General features: G+C 33.7%; 1 protein-coding gene across 9 annotated transcripts in view; it reads right to left on the reverse strand.

Moving 5' to 3' along the window:
* ODF2L (outer dense fiber of sperm tails 2 like) overlaps positions 1-18,776 on the reverse strand; it is a 39,151-nt gene that overhangs the window by 7,632 nt on the left and 12,743 nt on the right. For 5 of the 9 annotated variants that reach the window (XM_081145294.1, XM_081145293.1, XM_081145297.1 and 2 more), the window contains 9 exons: positions 16,022-16,207; positions 12,762-12,871; positions 11,691-11,826; positions 7,732-7,842; positions 6,362-6,466; positions 4,304-4,462; positions 2,968-3,053; positions 2,723-2,885; positions 150-275 (listed from right to left, as the gene is read on the reverse strand). In XM_081145294.1, the coding sequence (XP_081001420.1) occupies positions 150-275; positions 2,723-2,885; positions 2,968-3,053; positions 4,304-4,462; positions 6,362-6,466; positions 7,732-7,842; positions 11,691-11,826; positions 12,762-12,871; positions 16,022-16,207 (1,182 nt within the window). The remainder of the gene's footprint in view (positions 1-149; positions 276-2,722; positions 2,886-2,967; positions 3,054-4,303; positions 4,463-6,361; positions 6,467-7,731; positions 7,843-11,690; positions 11,827-12,761; positions 12,872-16,021; positions 16,208-18,776) is intronic. The other 4 variants (XM_081145298.1, XM_081145300.1, XM_081145299.1 and 1 more) reach the window with 2 other exon arrangements.

Below are 18,776 nucleotides of genomic sequence, written 5' to 3' on the forward strand. Positions count from 1 at the left end.
TGATTTATATTATTCGTTATTTGTAACAGTATCAGTAAAGTAATGGCCCTGATTTCCCTCACTTTGTACTTTAACTGTTTAAGTAAACTAACATGGTAAGAATAGTAAATGCTAATTTATGAAAATACATAAGCCATACTAATACTTACACTGTTTATTTTGCAAACAAGTTGATTTTGTTCTTCATTTTTCTTTCTAAGCTCAGTTTCCAGATCTAATATTTTATTTTGTAAAGCCCTCTCTCTAGATGACATTTTCTCTATTTCTTCAGAAACCTGTAATTTTCATTAAAAGAATAAAGTAACTAAATGTACTTTCTTTAAAGTATAATTTAAAACCTTGCCCGGCCGGGCGTGGCTCAGTGGTTGAGCGTCGACCTAGGATCCAGGAGATTGGGGTTCGATTCCCGGTCAGGGCACATGCCCGGGTTGCGGGCTTGAGCAATGGCTCTCTCATCATTGACATTTCTATCTCTCTCTCTCCCTCTCCTTTCCTCTCTCTGAAATCAATAAAGATATATTTAAAAATAAATAAATAAATAAATAAAACCTTGACATAGTTATACTTCTTTTTTCCAAACAGATATTAATTGGATGCTACATAATTTAATTAGAAAGTGTTTAAAGTTGTTCTACATTAAGGAAGCACATACAGTATAAGAATCTGCAAAATGGCCTGAGATATGAGGTGCATGCATTTGCACGGCTCTGTAACTTGGTAGGTTTTCTCCCCAATACTGTATTTTTATACCCTCTGAGACCAATTTCCATTTTAGAGTATTTATATTCACCATGGTGTCTAGAGTGGTGCTGGAATATAGAAAGTTCTCATTCATTGCTGATTATAGACTTGGATGGGTAGAACTGGGGGCAGGGCAGGTGATATGTACACTTCATACACACACACACGAGATTGATTTTTCATTCATTCACTTTCAAAGTGGTCTGAATTTGAGTTCCTACCTTTTTCTGACTGCTTATTTAATAGAAAGTCTGACTTAGCTATGTTCATACAAGGATTCAGATATGTGGGAGCCTATTTGCAAGAATGTTGGGTTGGAGCCACAACAATGAGAATGGAGGCAAGGACTAGTTAAGGAGCAAGGAGCTAGAGGGAAGGGCTGTCCTCTAATCTAGCTCCTATGGACTCAGTTTTAAGTTATTATAAAGTGATATACAGAAATGTCTTGCACACAAATTCTAAGGGTGATTGTAACTGATGACTGAGCCATACTGGAAGGATCTAAAGCTGTGGGAGAACATGTCCTTGACCGTGTCCCTCAGCGTGGACAATGGTGACAGTGCAGTGACAGCATGCCTCATGGACAGCATCTGGAGACAGCCCTACAGTCCACTGCAGCAAGAGAGAAAAGAAAAGGCACACACATCTCTGGGGACTCTGAACACTTAAGCAGGAATCTGAAAGTATCCAGCATTTCCAAAGTCCACTTAGGCTGAACCCAAGATAAAGTCGCTTCTTATTTTCCTCCCAAAGATTGAAGGCACTGAAAAATCTGGATTACAATTCTACCACTGGCGGTACATTTTACTACTTACCTTTTATTCAATGATGTGTCCTTCAATATCAATTTAAATTGGTTTCCCAGAGTTAAAAAAAAAATTATATGGCACTTGTGATATAGAGCCACATATCAAGGATATCAGACTTTACCTGACTCTTGCGGAGCTGCCATTAACAGGCTTTGGAAGACCATGGGTGGAATAGAGTTCAGAGGGAATGATTCAGAATTTGGTGTTGAACATGTTAAGTTTGAGATGCCTCTGTTAACTGGAGATATCAAAGAAGCAGCAGAATATATGAGTCTAGATTTCAGGGGACAGAGAAGTCTGGGGTGGAGATAGATATCAGGCTATAGGGTACTCTCTTTTTAGCATCATTCAATCCTATGAGGCAACTCATCATCCCTATTTTATCAATTAAGAAACTGAAGTTTAGAGAAGTACCTTGTCCTGGGTCAAGGTATAATGTACCAGGGACAGAATTCAAATACAGTTCCTGCTGGACAACAAAGCCCAGCTCATGTTCTTTCAGGATTACATTTTCAAATCATTTCATACATTTACCTCTTCTCTGAGATCTTCCTAAATCATTTCTCCTCTCCCCCAGGTTGAACAACCTTGTACTCTCCCCCTGTTGCAGCACCTACATGCTGGATGGCATTTGCTTGTCCACATGTTACCTCCCTCCTGGTCTAGGAGTGTCCTGAGAGCTGAGGCCAGGTCTTACTCATCTTTGCATCTCAGGACTAGCAGGGGCATACAGCGAGATATTTATTAAATGCTAACCAAATGGATTTAATTCTCGCGTGTATTTATGCAATGATATTTGCCAAAAGAAAAGAGAGTTGAGCTTTACAGCTCACTGGATCCTGATCAAAACCAAAATGTTTAATAATTTGCACATTTGCTTTGGTTTTATTTTATTAAAAAGGGGGGGATGGGAGTACTACTTCAAAGTGTTTTCCATCTCTGCCCCTTACCCTGCCACATCATCGTTATCTGGTAAAGTAACTCTGGACAAGTAAGATATCTGTTTACCTCCAAAAGGCAAAAGTAGGTAAAAAACAAAAATGTAATTGCTCCCTTCACCCTGTCATCAAGATAAAAACAATAACTGTAGGTTTGGCAAGATGAGATATTGTTTAAAAAGAGGACTCTTTGGTAAACTAATTAAAAAGTTTCTAAATAAAGGCCATCTGTACCTTCTGTCTTCCTTCTTCTAAAGCAGCTTCCAGCTGTCTAGCCAACGCTGTGTATTCTGCAGACTTCTCTTTAAACTTAAGATTGCTGTGCTTAAGACATTCTTCCTGGTTTTCCAGCTTCTTTTCAAGCTCTTTATTTTCTGCATCCATCTGTTCTAATTTTCTTTTTACAGAAAATATATATTTTAAAATTATAGTGTATAGAGAAAAATGTAACATGAATTTTAAGTCAATTTAGAACTTACTGTTTTAGGTTTTCACACTTCAACTGAATAAGACAATTCTCCTCTTCCAGAGAAAGCTCTGTCAGAAGACTGTGATTTCCATCAAACTAAAGGAGAAAAAATTTTTTTCTCAGTTATTTTCTTTATAATCAATTTCTAAAGAAATCTATAAATCTTATTGCTAGAACAGCATAAAAAGGTATAAATATTATTATTACTCCTACACAGAGAGACACCAAGAAATATTACATTGTTAAAATGCAAGTTCTCAAATTTCTGGTTAAGTTTAAAAAAACAATGCTGCCTCATGGAAAATCATCTACTACAAATTTTTCTGAAAGATGGCAATTAAACCATTCTGAAAAAATGTTTCATTGCAAAAGGTCATTTATTTTATTATGTAAGTGTGAAGATTTTAAAAACTGTAGAATGCCTAGGGTTACTCTTATAGTTTTTTTGTTTCACCTAAATAGTGATTAATGATTGAATATCTGAAGTTGTAACTATGAGTAAAAAATATATTTGTGAAAAGCAAATTAATTTAACAAGGAAATCGACAAAAGATACATTTGCCTATGCCAAGACAGAATGTTCTTCCCATTGCTTCAAAACGCTGTATTGAAATTGTTTCAGAAGCTTTGAAATTAAAAGGAATTTTTCTCATAATTTCAATTAGTAACTTAGGTTATCTATGTAATTTGACATTTTCCTAGAAATCTCTTATCAGGAATTTAAATTCAGCAAAGTTTTGCTAAAATTGTTTTGCAAAAATGAAAAATACTTGCTACCATCCTTGGACATGCTTCTTTAAAAAAAGTATTTAATTAAAAAAATATATTTATTAAGTGCTCACTGTGTGCTAGGCATTGAATTAGAAGATGGCTATGTGGTGACTAACAGGGCATCCTTGACCCCTGCTCTAATGAAGTAAAAAATATATATGTCAAAAAAAATTGGAAATAATACAAATAAACTTGATGTACAATTCTAATTAAAATAAATTCTAATTTTAATGAGATAATTACAATAATTAATCTTATCTGGACATCAAAAAATAAATATGCAAACATAGCATTGCTCCTTTTCTTATGCTATTACCATGTCCTCAAATGTCTAAATATAGATTCCTACGAAAATAAACTAAACAAGTAATTCTAGTTACAAAATTTTTACCATAAAATACTAAAAGAATAGCTTGCAAAATAAAATTACTGTATCTACATAAAACTGGTATTTTATCAACTGATTTAGACTGGAGTAAAATAAATCAACCCCTGACATGAGTGCCCTCAACTGGTGAAATCATTCCTAAGAGTTTCTTTAACACATCTAGCAAAAGTGAGAATGCCGGTTGGACCTGGCCCTGAAGCTCCCTAATGGTGTGTGCCTGGTCTGCACATTTCCCCTGGTAGTGCTGCAGACTCTCCTGACACTCCTGAAGCCTCCGTTCCGCCGCCGTCAAGGAATCGCGGACGCGCTCTAACTCCTTCAGATGAGACTCCATCTGGCCTCTCATCTGAGTTGTAGCATTAGGGAAATAAGTGTAAGATCACACATTCAGCATTGATGTTTTTACTCTCTTAAATACTAAATACGCTTATAATATGATACACATTTTAGGTTAATGGTTTTAAACAAAAAGATTCCACCAAATAAATATGAATAAACATTAAGTTAGACTCTGCTAAGAACATATAACTCAAAAGTGGGCTAGACTTTAATTAGTTTTCAAAAAGTTTGTTGAATACATGAATATAGTAATATTAGCTTGGAGGGAGAATGTTTAACCTACTTTGGAAAAAAACTTTTGAATCCTGCCATTTATATTCCAGCATAGATATTACTGATAAAGTTGGTGTGGTAGTTTTCCACTATCCAGCCTTCAGTCTAAAGTAACTGTCACTTTCTGTCATTCAATCCTGTAACTCATATATTTCAATTAGAGCAGCCTTCTGCACTCATCTTAGTCCAAACTGGTGAGGTTTACTGTATATTATTTAAAGACAGCTAATATCATCAATCCTCAGTAGACTATTTGATCATTAATGTTGTTACAAAGTAAATCTCTCTCTAATTTTCTCTACATTAATCTCTTTGGCTGCTGCAGTTCCTCACTGTAGCACTTCTGTAGAGATATGACAAGAAGCAACCCTAAGATATGCTTGTACTATTAATTAAGAAAAAAATAACCATTTAGGATGTTCATAGGGAGGAAAAGTGAGAGCTACCTCCTTCCCAGACACAGGGACTACCTACTAAGCAACATCTGGCATTCTTAATCGCAAAAGATAAAACTAGAACAAATCACACCTCCCAAACATCTAAGAACCCATGAGAAAACCAGGAGACTTAAAACAGTGGAAAAGTAAAAGGAAAAAATTTCATTTAAAAAAATGACTTTACTGATTTAATACCTCACAGTATCTGAAAAACTCAGGCTCCTGCTCTCTCTGCCTTTTGAACAGATTTTTAAAATAGGCTTTTATTTATAGTGCTTCCTAGCAAAAGAGAAGACATTTGCATTGGTATGTCTCATGGGAAAAATAGACCTCGAGGCACAAAATGATTTCTTCCCTAGTGTGCTAAAAATAGGAAAAGTAATTCTAAGAAAGTGATAAGTTGCCCATTTGATGGGTTATCTACTTCTGTCTAACCAGCAGAATGCCTGCTCTTGGCTGACCTCTTCACACTGGTACCTCATTTGAACTTCTTAGTCCCAAGACATGGAGAAAATCCAGAAACAGAGACTGTATTACACTCAGTTGGAACTGAACAGTAACACCCCATGACCTCCCCAGCCAGGAGCTAGCATCCCACGGCTTTCACTGCTTCCTTACCAAAAACATGAAAAGACCCAAAAAGGGATGCGGTTTCATTTAAAAACTTAAAAATATTCACAAAAACATCATAACTTGCCAACATTGGCCTTCCTCTCATTCTGTTGCAATAGGGTGGAAAAAAAGGAAATGATGGATTTTTTTTTCTATGACATTATTTTTCTTCCAACAAAGCATTTGGCAGAGAATGTTTACTTTGCCTTTTTAGACACAAAAGATTTACTAACAGAAAAACAAGGTGAGATTAAAAATGGGAGGTATTCAAGTTGGCATACTTATGGTTGATGAAGCTCAGTGATAACCATTTTTTTAGCTATGTAAGTCTGCTCTTGAGTAAAAAAAATGTTTATGCTATTTTCCAAATATTAAGGAAAAAGTGAAAAAACATTCATACAAACAAACACCATTTCAAGCCTGGAAGAAACATTATTTCCTCAGAAAACAAACTCCTACAGAGATTGAGAACAGATAATTCCTAGGTCTAAAGCAGAGAAAATGACCACAGTGAAAGATATTTGTATAATATTCATAGAGTCTAAAACAAAAATATTATTTTATTATTTAAAATGTCAACTTACCTTCTCTAATTTTTTATTTTTGTTTTTTGCTATTAGGTTATTTTCACTTAGCAAATTTTCACATCTGCTTTTCACCATTTCAGCTGCTTCTTGCAACTTCTGTATCTGAAAACAGAATATCAGAGTAACATGTATTACTTTATTATTAGGACCATAATATGAAACAAAAAGCTAAATATTTGAATTTTCAATGTAAAACAAATCATTATTTCCCTATTAACAGCTCAGTAGGTTTATCTAAAGTTACTCCTTCTTTAACTGTGGGAGGGAATCACTCAATGCTCTCCTCTAATCCACAAGCCATTTATGATTACCCGTCTTTTCCCATTGATACTTCTAGACTCTTTATCTGAGCTCTGAATATTAGAGAGATCTTCATTTGCAGATCAATGCCACTTCAAAGAATTAGCCTCTGTTTCAAACTAGCTCCCGTAACAATTATTTTACCCTCCAAATCAAAATCTGTTCAAAAAGTATCTGACTGAGCACTTTATGCAAGGCCCAGCACCTAGAATATGGCAATCTGCCTAAAATATAACTGAAAAGGGATTGAACCCAAATAAGCAGCTGGGGTGACGTCCTCATCATGTGACACCAACCACCATGGCCCCCATTCTTACCTCTGGCCTGGATGACTAACTGGATGTCTCAACTCTGTTTTCCCATCTAAACCACTGGGATATAGCCCCTTCCTATTTACCTACACTATGCCCCCCTTAAGCTTTTACCTTTAGTTCATTACTCTTTAATTCAAATGTTCTCATCCAATAAAATAAAACTTTTTATTGACCAGTTTGTTACCAGTCCATTAATGGACCTGCATAAATCCCACCTTTCTCATGAAGTTTTTCTTGAATTCTAGATTTCCAAAGCATAAGCTTTTCTATAAATTACCATTGGACATGTGCTCTATTCCATATATATTGTCATATGTTCTTTCCAGGTATTTCATGGGAGCAAGTCTGAATTATACTTTATTTATTGGGAAAAGGGAGTATTGGGCTTTAATGACCCTAGAGAGGAATCATTATTCTAAATCAATACCATTAAATATACAAGATGACAAACAAATATAAACAAGATTAACAAGATTATACATAAGGTTTACATTACATCTATGTAATTAATTTTAGGCCTACTTTTAGAATATCCAACACATACATAGGCAATGAATGTCTGAATCAGGAATCAGCAGAATCATCTATTTATAAAAATATTTGGGATCTTAAGAAACATTTGGGACAAGTCATGTTCTATCACAAATAACAGCTCCACCTTTCTTCAGTTCTATTTGTTTAGATCATAAACAAATTCAGGGTTTTCAACTATCTACGAAATTTAACAAACATTCAAATAAATGCAGTGGTCACCTGAGCTTTGTACACTTCAATGAGGGTTTTCTGTTGTTTTTCTACTTCTTGCAATTCTAAGAGCTCATTTTCAACGGAAACAACCTTGTCCTTCAAAGCAGCAAGTGTAGTCTAGCAAGGAATATATAAATAGATATTATAAATCATTAAAATTCATTTGTACTCCAATGCTATAGGATTTTAAAAACATAACTGGTTTATCAACAAAGTTAATAATTATTTTTGATTGCATATAATTACCATCTAAAAAATTGAGAAATTTCAAAAAGACTTATAAACAACTTTAAAAGACTTTTGCAAGACATATTTTTATAACTTTTATAATTTAGTGACCAAAAGAAAAAAAAAAACGACTTGGAAAATAGACCAGGTTTCTAGATGGGAAGACACATACCAGTTTTTTCCAAATAGGCAAAACTTTAATGCAATTCAACCAAAAGTATAACAGTTGGGGGATTGGAAATATGACAATATTGTTTTAAATTCATATGAAAAAATAAATAGGAAAGACTAATGAAATTTTGAAAGAAATACTAAGCCTATAATCTCAGTACTTACCAGATATTAAAATGTATACAGAACTAAAATTAACATACTAATGTAAGAATATAGAGGTCAATTGAACAGAAAAAGAAAAGTGCACTAAAATTATATTTAGTATATGACAAAAGTTGGATTTTTAAATCAATGGAGAAAATATGTATCAGTAAATAATAGGAATACAATTGTTTAACTATTAGAAAAAAATAGATTTACCTCCACCCAACACTATTATTTATATTTATTAAAAATAAAAAACAGACCTGGCCAGTGTGACTCAGTTGGTAGGAGCATCAACCGGTACACTGAAAGGTAGTGGGTTCGATTACCAGTCAGAGAAAATACCCAGGTTGCACGTTCATCCCCAGTTAGGGAGTGTGCAAGAAGCAACCAATTGATGTTTCTCTCTCTCTCTTCTTTCTTCTCTCAAATCAATAAAAACATATCCTCGGGTGAAGATAAAAAACAACAACAACAACACAGACACACACACACACACCAAAAGAAGCTAAAAAACTTTCACAGAAAATTTTATTGGATATGAGGACAGCAAAAACCCTACTAAGCATTAAACCAAAAGAAAGTATTAAGAACTGTAGGGATCTGAGATTTTAGCCTCTAAGTTTCCAAGTTATCTTAGCACAGCTTCAGCTGAAAGATACAAGACTCCTAGGTCAGAGATACAGGACTTTATTACTCCCAGCAATAGCAGTGGCCAGATATCAGCATTTGTGTTAGTTTCCTAAGCCCCAGTTCCTACAGGGTAACACAAAGAAGGTCAGATGACACCTGTACATGTAGTGGGATACATTACAGAGGAGCAATGATGAGTTTAAGGAATTCAAATCTCTTATAACAGGTAGTCATCATGCCTATCCTTTGGTAGAAGGAAACATTGCTATCTTCCAAGCATTGCTCTCTCTCTCTCCAAACTGAATGCTTACTTCAGGGTCAAGGAAAGCAGCAAAGAGAAGAGCTAGGAAGTCAGTGTAATGACCAGATGATGGTGGCTTGAACCAGGATAAACGGCAGAGAAGTGGTCAAATTCTGGGTGTGTATATATATATGTATAGATTTGTTGACAGACTGGAAGCAGATGTGAGAGAAAGGAGTCAAGGATAACACCAAGTAATAGAAAGGATGATTGCCATTAACTGAGATGATGAAAGTGTAGGAGGAACTATTCTGAGGAATACAGAAGGTCTGTTTTGGACATGACTTTGAAATACCGATTAAATATCCTAGTGGAGATTTCAAGTAGGCAGAATATATGCATGGAATTCAGGGGAAAGGTCTAGGCTAGAGACATAAATTTGAAAGCCTCTAGGATATAGATGTTATTTAAAGGCCCAACACTGGATGAAATCACCTAACCACTCTGGAGAAATTTGTTTTAAAATTGCCTAATATTGCCAGAAATATCTGTTTTAACCAAACCTCTCTTTCCAGGCACAATTCTGCAAATACTTCTGATCTGTGTAGAGCAGTAACAAATCCCAAATTTCAATCGAAATATATCTGAGTTACTCTCTTTGAAAGGTAACTTTAACACTGCGATAAAGGGTGGCATCCATTCGGGTGATGGAAGGATAGGGTCAGTTGAACTTGTGTTGAACTTCTGAGGAAATAATATGTCTTCAAATAGAAAGAAATAATAATAGACACTATATGTCGAAATGAGAGAATCTCTAGAAGCATAGACATGAAACTGTGAGCAGTGGTTTTCTCTAGGAGGTGGGACTTACTACTTTCTACATTTCTGTATTGTATGAATTTGTATAATGAAGCATGTATTGCTTTTATAATCAGAAAATGCAAGAAAAATATTTCTACTTTGAACAAAACTAAATTAAAAAAACAGTTATGAATGACTTTCACAAGCATGTATAATAAATAAATACATACATACATACATACATACATACATACATACATAAATAAATAAATAAATAAATAAATAAATAAATAAATAAAATTGCCTAATATTGGAAAAAGCATAGGGACCCATTTATGGTTGGTAATTTAGAAATATAAAACACCAACATTAAAAATGGGCCTCCCTTTGACCATGCAATTCCACTTCTAGAAATTTATCCTGAGAAGATAGATGTGCAAATATACTCAAAGAAACTTTTATTTACAATAGAAAAAAACTAGAAGTAGTCCAAAATCCCCAAAATTATATATATGCTAAAGTAGTAACTTTAGTTATCCTTGTTGTGACGTTACAGGTGATTTTTAAATTTTTTCCTTTTGTGCTTTTCTGTTTTTCCAACTTTCTGTAATAAATAAATAGAACTTTAAAACCCTCAGAATAAAGTTGTGTTATTTTTAATAGAGGAAGTCACTGGGCCTCAGAAGCACTATTCCCTAGCTTCTCTTTCATTTGAAAAAGAAGTTCAGGATAACTAGTACACTGCATTCCCTAGTTGCCTTTGCAACTACGTGGGGCCATATACCTAAATAAGTAGAAAAGTCAAATGGTATGGAACTTTCACAAAGTCTCTCTAAAGGGGAAGAGATGGAAATAAAAAGGGGGGAATAATTCATCTTTTTCCCCCCCCTTCCATCTTGTTGCTTGAAACTTTGCTACAATAGCTGGAGCTCCAGCAGCCATTTTAAGTCATGAGGACAAGCTTCACAACCTAGGAATGGCAGAGTAGAGAGCTAAAACAGAGGCTAGGTTATCTGATGCCCTATCAGCTCTGAACTGCCAATGCTGGCCTTGTTTTACATAAACAGATTTTTTTCTGTCCTCCAACAATAACATTGTGAAACTGAAAATTATGCCATCGCCTTTAGTCAAGTCTCATCTGGTCTGATTAAGAACTCAAATATCTTTTTTCTCAGAAAATATAAAAGCTTCTTCCTCATCTTTTCTCTGGTACACATACAAACCAATCACTCCTTGGATTTGATTAAGTTGGAAAATTCTTTCTGGTTATGAAGGAGCCAAGAACATACTTTCTGGTTTCAAACAGACCATGGCTGAGGTTATTATATCATATCGTAACCATGACACCTAGAAATAATCTTATTCATTAAAGTTAATGTAATTTTGGATGGTTCACTTAACTGCTAAAATTGGAGACTAAATAATTTATTTTAGGTTGAGAGAAAGAGGCAGTTATTTAACTTCTTAAATCTTATTTAACACTGCTGAAAACAATTTTAACATGTATCTTTGTATACAACTGTAAACTTAATACCTATATACAAATATGTGTGTGTGTGTGTATAGACATATAGATAAAGATTTTTAGAAGTTACTTATTATAATAACACTTTAATACTCTGAGAAACATAAAGGACAAAACAATATAAGAACATTATTCTAAACATACTGTTATTTCAAGTTATTTGTACTAAGTAGACTAAGTCATCATTACACAAAACACACATACACACACACACAGTACCTTTAATTTTGTATTCTTGAGATTCAGAGTTTCACTTTCACATTCAATTGACTGAAGTTTTCTAAGAATCTCTTCACATGAATTTTTTCCATGGTCCTCCATTTTCTTCAGGTCTTCCAAAAGATTATTGATTTGCCTTTATAAAATAAATGTTATATTTTGTAAAAGTTATTGAAACTTTCATTCAAATAAAAAATTTTAAGTGTTTCTGAAATTATTTTGGTAGAGTGCACTGTTTCAAAAATTAATAGAACTCATAAAACAAGAAACATAGGAAACAGTCGTCTATATAAAGAAAGTTACTTCCTAAGTAACCTTGATTAGAAATAACTACCCACTGATAATGCCAATGAAAAATTACACAACATTCTCTTTGCTAGTCCATAAAACATCTAAACTACCATCCACAGATATGTCTGTCTGTCTCTCTCATTCACACACATACAATTTCAGAACAACGTTAAATGAAAGGATCAAGTGAGGCAATAATTAATCTTTAGAAGCAAATTTTATGTGCTAGTTTTCAATAATACTGAAGAGAATATATAGAAAAGAAGACATTTAAAAGCAAATATGCAGGGTTTATTGTTAATCAATAATAAATTTCAGAGCATAAAATATATGTATTTTTACCACTGATTTTCTTTGTTATGCATTTTAGCATTTTAAAGAACAGTAATTTTTAGGATTTTGAAAGTATTTATGCTTTTATTATAGACTATTATACGTTCTTATACATTCTGTTTAGCAGAGAAATACTACTTCCATTTTTAGGACAAAGTTAGTGTTAACATTTACTACAAATAACTGATGACATATACTCAAATACCAAATATTAACTTACAAATTCAAAATTTTGAAATGTGACCACCAATGTACTTTTAATGGGTAATCATCTTTCTTGTATTTTTAGAGTAAGGAAAGTTATAGAACTCTAAATAGAAAGATATCCAATCATATAGAAAACATTTTTGCCACATGTAATCCAGAAGAACCAAAACAAACCACTCAAAGGAAAGAACTGAAAGCACTTCTTACTATACAGCAAAAAGATCTAAACTTTTTTCTTACTTTTTCATTGTTTCGACCTGAACTTCCAATTCGGTTTTTTCTATTACGATTTTCTCATAATGACTTTTCCAGGCATTGGAAGCTGAAATTGCTTCAGACAACTTGGCTTCCTAAAAAATACGTCAAGTACTCATCTTGTAATTTAATAACACTTTGGTTTTGTACAGGGCCCTAAACACAAATATGCTATAAACAAGGAAACATCCTATAAAGCAGGGAACTTTTGTTACAGGAAATTTCAGTGTACAACTCTGAATATAAGAATGTTTTAAAGTAAACTTTAATAGTATCTTTATGTTACTATTATTTTATATGTCCATAGTGGCAGTTCCAACTTAACATTTTAAAGATGTTGCTGTAACTATTTTCAAACAAGGTTTCCTAATTAAGATAATTCCCTTTCTATTTATGAACTTTTCACTTTGCATTCTATATACAGAAGATATTAACAAGCACATAAGCTTCAGAGAAGAAAGAAACCCTCTGGTGTACAGAGAAACTACCTGCAATTCCATAATTCCACAGATTTAATAATGCAGCCTTATTTTATAATGAAGCCAAGTTGTTTCATAAAGGTCACCCCCACGGGCCTTCACACACTGTTACTATGTTTGAGATGAAAGTGGTACCAGGGGCTTATCCACTTTGAATGTGAGCTCCCAGAGGTAGAGATTTGTGTTTGTTTTGTTCATTGAATAGTGCCTGGCACACATCAGACTTTTAATAAAAGTCAACTGAATCTATTCTTTACAAATCCAGTGAGCTGTATAGCCATTGTGCCCCATCTACATTCTACAGAAAAATTAATTTACTGGAATGACAACAGTGCCAATAATCACTAATCAGAAGATTCAGGAGTACAGCAGTTCCTCCTTATTTGCAGGAGATCGGTTCCAAGACCCCGAGTAGAAGCCTGAAAACACAAATAGTACTAAGCCCTATATATACTGTGTTTTTTCCTATACATCCATACCTATGATCAAGTTTAATTTATAAAGCAGGCACAGTAAGAGATTAATAACAATAACTAATGATAACATAGAATTATAACAATGTACTGTAATAAAAGTTATGTGAATGTGATCTCTCTCTCAAAACATCTTATTGGACTATACTCACTCACCTTTCTCGTGATGATGTGAGATGTTAAAAGGCCTTATTAATTAGAGAACTTTCACCTTTTCACTTGAAGCACTTTATGGCTTCTCTTTGGCATATCTGAATTGCCAACATCACTACTCTTGCACTTTGGGGCCATTATTAAGTAAAATAAGGGTTACTTGAACACAAGCACTGAGATACCACGACAGTCAATCTGCTAACTGGGAGCTAAATAAGTGACTACAAGGCAGAGAGGGCATACAGTGGGGACTTGCTGGACAAAAGGATGATTCATACCCCGCAAGAGACAGAGCTGGACAGCACAAGATTTTAGAACGGTGTGCAATTTAAAATTTATGAATTGGCTATTTCTGGAATTTTCCATTTAATAATTACAGACCACAGTTGATTAAGAGTAACAAACTGTAGAAAGTGAATCCACAGATAAGAGGGGACTACTACAGTCATGGTAACAGTTAACACTTATTGGGTGCTTTCTCCTTTCCTTCCATCACTCATCCAGTCACTGAACAAATACTTACTGAGCATCTACTGTGCACAAGACATTTTTTGTTTATATTTTTACAGTTATAATTTTGCTATAATGAAGATGAGTATTCTGTTTTCAAATTCTATGTAAAATGAATTTAATATGCACTATGAAGTGTACATTGGGTAATTATGTTATAATATAAATGAAGATATCTGGAAATTTTACCTATACAATAAACGCTATGAAGAAAATGTAAGACATGATGTGATTAACTGTTGTGGGACTACTTCAAAAGGAGTGGTCATGGAAGGTGCCTCTGAAGAGATGCCAATTTAAAGATACCTGAATGATTAAAAAAAGAACCAGCTAGTGTGAGCCAGAGAACATTACAGTCAAAGGCAACAGCAAACAAAACAGTGAAAACAAACAGACTCCACGCATTAGAGGGGTTGAAAGGAGGCTAATATTGCAAACTGTAGTTTGGCCACGCATTGTGTTTTGACATACATGTTCTCATCTGTTCCTCCCTACAATCCTATGATATAGGCAGTATTATTACCCATTGTTTTATAGAGGGGAAAAGTGAAGCTTAGAGAGGTTAAGTACCTTACCCAAAGTCACACGGTTAACAAGCAGAGGAGCCTTCCTATGCTATAATCTGGGGCCTGGGTGATGCAACACTATTTAAATAGGAAAACCCAAGAATGCTAATGACTTGATTGGTTTTTATCACTCAAAAATATTTTCAGGCACTCAACTAGGTCCACAATCTTCTAGATTTTTAACCTAGTCCTCAATTCTTTTATCTAGTTAAATTCTTCTGAATGTAGGTAGGTTAAATATTAGTCTTAAAATGTTAACACTTGAGCTTGTAAAATATTAAGTTGTTTTGTTTACATAAGCATTTGTGCAAGTCTGTTTTCACTTCTAAAAACCTCTAGTAATTCTGTAAGTCTTAACATAAGGTACTAAGAGGTGGGATACAGTGAGACACTAAAAAGTAAATATTTTATTAATTGGTATTTGAATAAATATATTAATTTTTAAAAACAACAAAGCACTAAGTCCATTTTCAACTTTGTACTACACACAAAGATAACTTTCACATGGAGTGTTTACGTCAGAGAATGGTTTTAAATGCATCACAGAGTTTAAATGAATTACTGAATAAAGTCATATGGTCTAATATCATAAATCAGCATTTCCCAACCTGGTGTTCCTCAGAACCAGTTCCAAGAGTTGCTTTGTGGGTAAAAGAAGACTTGTGTGGTTAAGTAAGCGGTGGGAAACTCTGAGTTCAATACCCTTCACTCTACTGCTTCACTTTTACTGATGTCTTCTTGGGGCCTCTGATACGCTAATGTGCACTGTAAGTTTCCAAAGGGGAATCTGTAAGAAATGTTACCCTTAGCTGGTCATAGAAGCTTTGGGGCACACTTAACATAACCTATAAGTAAACTTCCCAAGGAAATGCTAATATAATTTAATATGTAAATTTGACATTTTATGTAATCTTTCAAAATAAAGACAAAAGCAAAAAACTGTGAGTAAAGTTTTTCTAGTATCAGTAACATTAAGAGAAGAATAAAATTATTAAGCACCATAACATTACTGTATAAACTAAGTACATAAAATACTTCAGTAAGAAAGAAGGTATTATACTAACCTGATTTCTAATCTGGGAAGTAAGGTTTTCAATATCTCCAGTAAAATGTTCAAGCCTCTGTCTATAAATTTTAGATGCCTTTTTCAGGGCTATAGCTTTTTGCCTACTCGATTCTTTCATTGCTACAGTCTCCTGCTTATTCTTTCGCAACTGCAAGTTCCATTGGGCTATCTTGGTCTCCAAGCTCTAAAAAAAATATTGGCAGCAATTAAACTATTTTAGAACTCCAATGTTTATGTAAACATTGCAATAATATGTAAATAACCTTCCACTTGAGGATATTAAAGGATTCATAATATGATTAATAAAAAACAAAACAGTGAAGAAAGGTGACTTCACTAGTGTTTATCTGTAACCAGTTATAGAATGCAAATTTAAAATACATAAGCCTACATAAAACTAATGCTGCTCTTACTGTAGTTGACAATATTGGTGATTATGGTACAAACACTAACTTTCTTGAAACTGTGGTGATTAACTAGAACTTTACATCTCGACTATTACACATAGTACTAGTTATTTTCAAATCAAAAAACAATAATTGAGCTCAAACAATAGGTACACGAAGCTAAAAGGAATTGGTAGGTCACCAAAAATATGATCATGAGGGTATGGATGAGATAGATAGGCACTTACCAAATTTTAATTTACTAGAATTAAGGGGCTTGACACTTAAAAGAGTTCATCAAGGATAATAAAGTACGGCTTTACCCAATGAGTAGTGACTTTGTGGAAGTTATTATTCTAAGACCAAACGAGGTTACATAAAGGAATGACTACCAGGTCCATAAGAGTTAGGGTAAAGAGATGTCTGAAGGCATGTTTCTACCTATTGAGTTTGATGGTATTAAATAGCATGACTGTTACCTTGACGTATCTCTTGATGACATAAGGAGAGAGGATATTAGGCTGGGTTAATACAAATATGCTTTAGTGGGACTACTCTCATGTTTGTTTGTTTTCCAAATTATTTTAAGAGTTTGTATTTAAAGTATTTGAGTGTTAGGTATCTAAGAATTTAAAGACTTAAGATTTTAATGCTTTTACTTTTTTTGAAAGTTGTGTAATACTGAAAAGAATGACAGAATTCAGGTTTTAGCCTCCCACTGATTTGGACAATTGTTTTAATTTTTTTAAAAAATCAAAGAAGTAACAGTAGAAAACGGGACTTTACTGCTTCATAACTTCTAAAATTGAGATCTTAAACACCCTTTAAAGACTTGATTTCTTTGAAGACTGACTAGGTAGACTAAGAAAAGCAAAATATTCTTAAATTGTCTTTAAAAATCTATCTTAAACTAAAAATCCCTGGAAATGTTTTAATAAGTAGTTGGGGATAAACAAGAGTAATAGAGTAAGTTACTTGGGAGACCCCCCAGGAAACACAGCTGTCATTCCTCTACCATACCACAGGATGTCATCATCACACCATGAATAACTGCTATGCTTTTAACCTTTTATAACACTCAAGGTGAAGTAAATTTTTTTGAACAAGGTTCCAGTCAAGACCTTCTAGCTAGATTTATCAAATCCCAAACTTAACCATTATGAAGGAGTATACTGAAATTGTCAAATTATTTTTAAAGTTTCAGAATAAATAACCACTCAGTCATTTCCAAATGAATAGAAACACATTTAAAGTCAATTATCTGCCTTTTCACATTTCCAAAGAACTATACATACTGCATATTATAGATAATTATTCCGTCTTTTCTAAAATGTGAAAATATTCTAACTGCTAATTGCTATATTATGAAGAACTAGAAAAAAATGGGTTCAAGGATCTTTGGGGTAATTCTCAGAGGATTATAATGTAATTTATGTTTTTAAAAGACCCAATATAATGCATTGAGTCAACAATACTAAAAAACTTGAGATTTATGTTGCCAAACTGAGTTCACTATGTTTTTACTCTAAAATAGTAACTTGTTAAACCTAAATCAAAGAATTGAATTCTGACCTGCAATTACTTAATGCCTTAAATTCCAAAAGTGTGTGTGTAAGATGGAATGGAGAAAAATCAGTAACCTAATGCAGCTTCTTTTAATCATTTCTAAACCGCTGAATTTTTTAAAAGTAATTTGAACTCAGAGTATTAAACAGGAGACTGCCATTGCAGAATCTTAGGATTTTGGCCTTCTGTTCTTTCCTCGAATTATCAGAGATGTAAAAAGTAACTGTTAACTTTTAAAAATCACTTAGTATTTCGTTTTTAAATTGAAGAAAATAATTTCAAAAACTTCCCCAACTGCTATTTGAGGACATAATTAAAAATTGTGTAAGATAAATTGTAGATGATTATTTGAGATATTAAATCACATGCAGTCCCTTGTATTTACCATCACAAGCAATGCAATAGCAACTCTAGTTAATATGGAGTGCTCCAGGATGCACAGGACACAGGGCATCTGTGGGGGAAAGTGTTTAAAAGTACACGTAGGGGAACAGAAGACAAACTGTACATCACCTATAAGGCTGTTAATGTCCCTTTGATGGGCAAAAGTTCACTGAAGGAAAAAAACAAACACCCCATGTCCTCTTGAAACATGGGCCACAGACTTCAGATACCTGCTATATACCAAAATGTAAACAATGGTTTCAGTGTTTTTGAGTGAGTTAATTTTCTCTTTAATATTTTACAAATTATTCACAATAAACATAAATTAACTATATAATGGGAAAGGTTTTCTAAGTAATTCAAGCTCTACAAATCCTTCCTAGAGTAGTACTAAAAAGATAGCATTTTTATTTTTGG

This window comes from Miniopterus schreibersii (genome assembly GCF_964146895.1).
Source record: "Miniopterus schreibersii genome assembly, chromosome: 8".
NCBI lineage: Eukaryota > Metazoa > Chordata > Mammalia > Chiroptera > Miniopteridae > Miniopterus > Miniopterus schreibersii.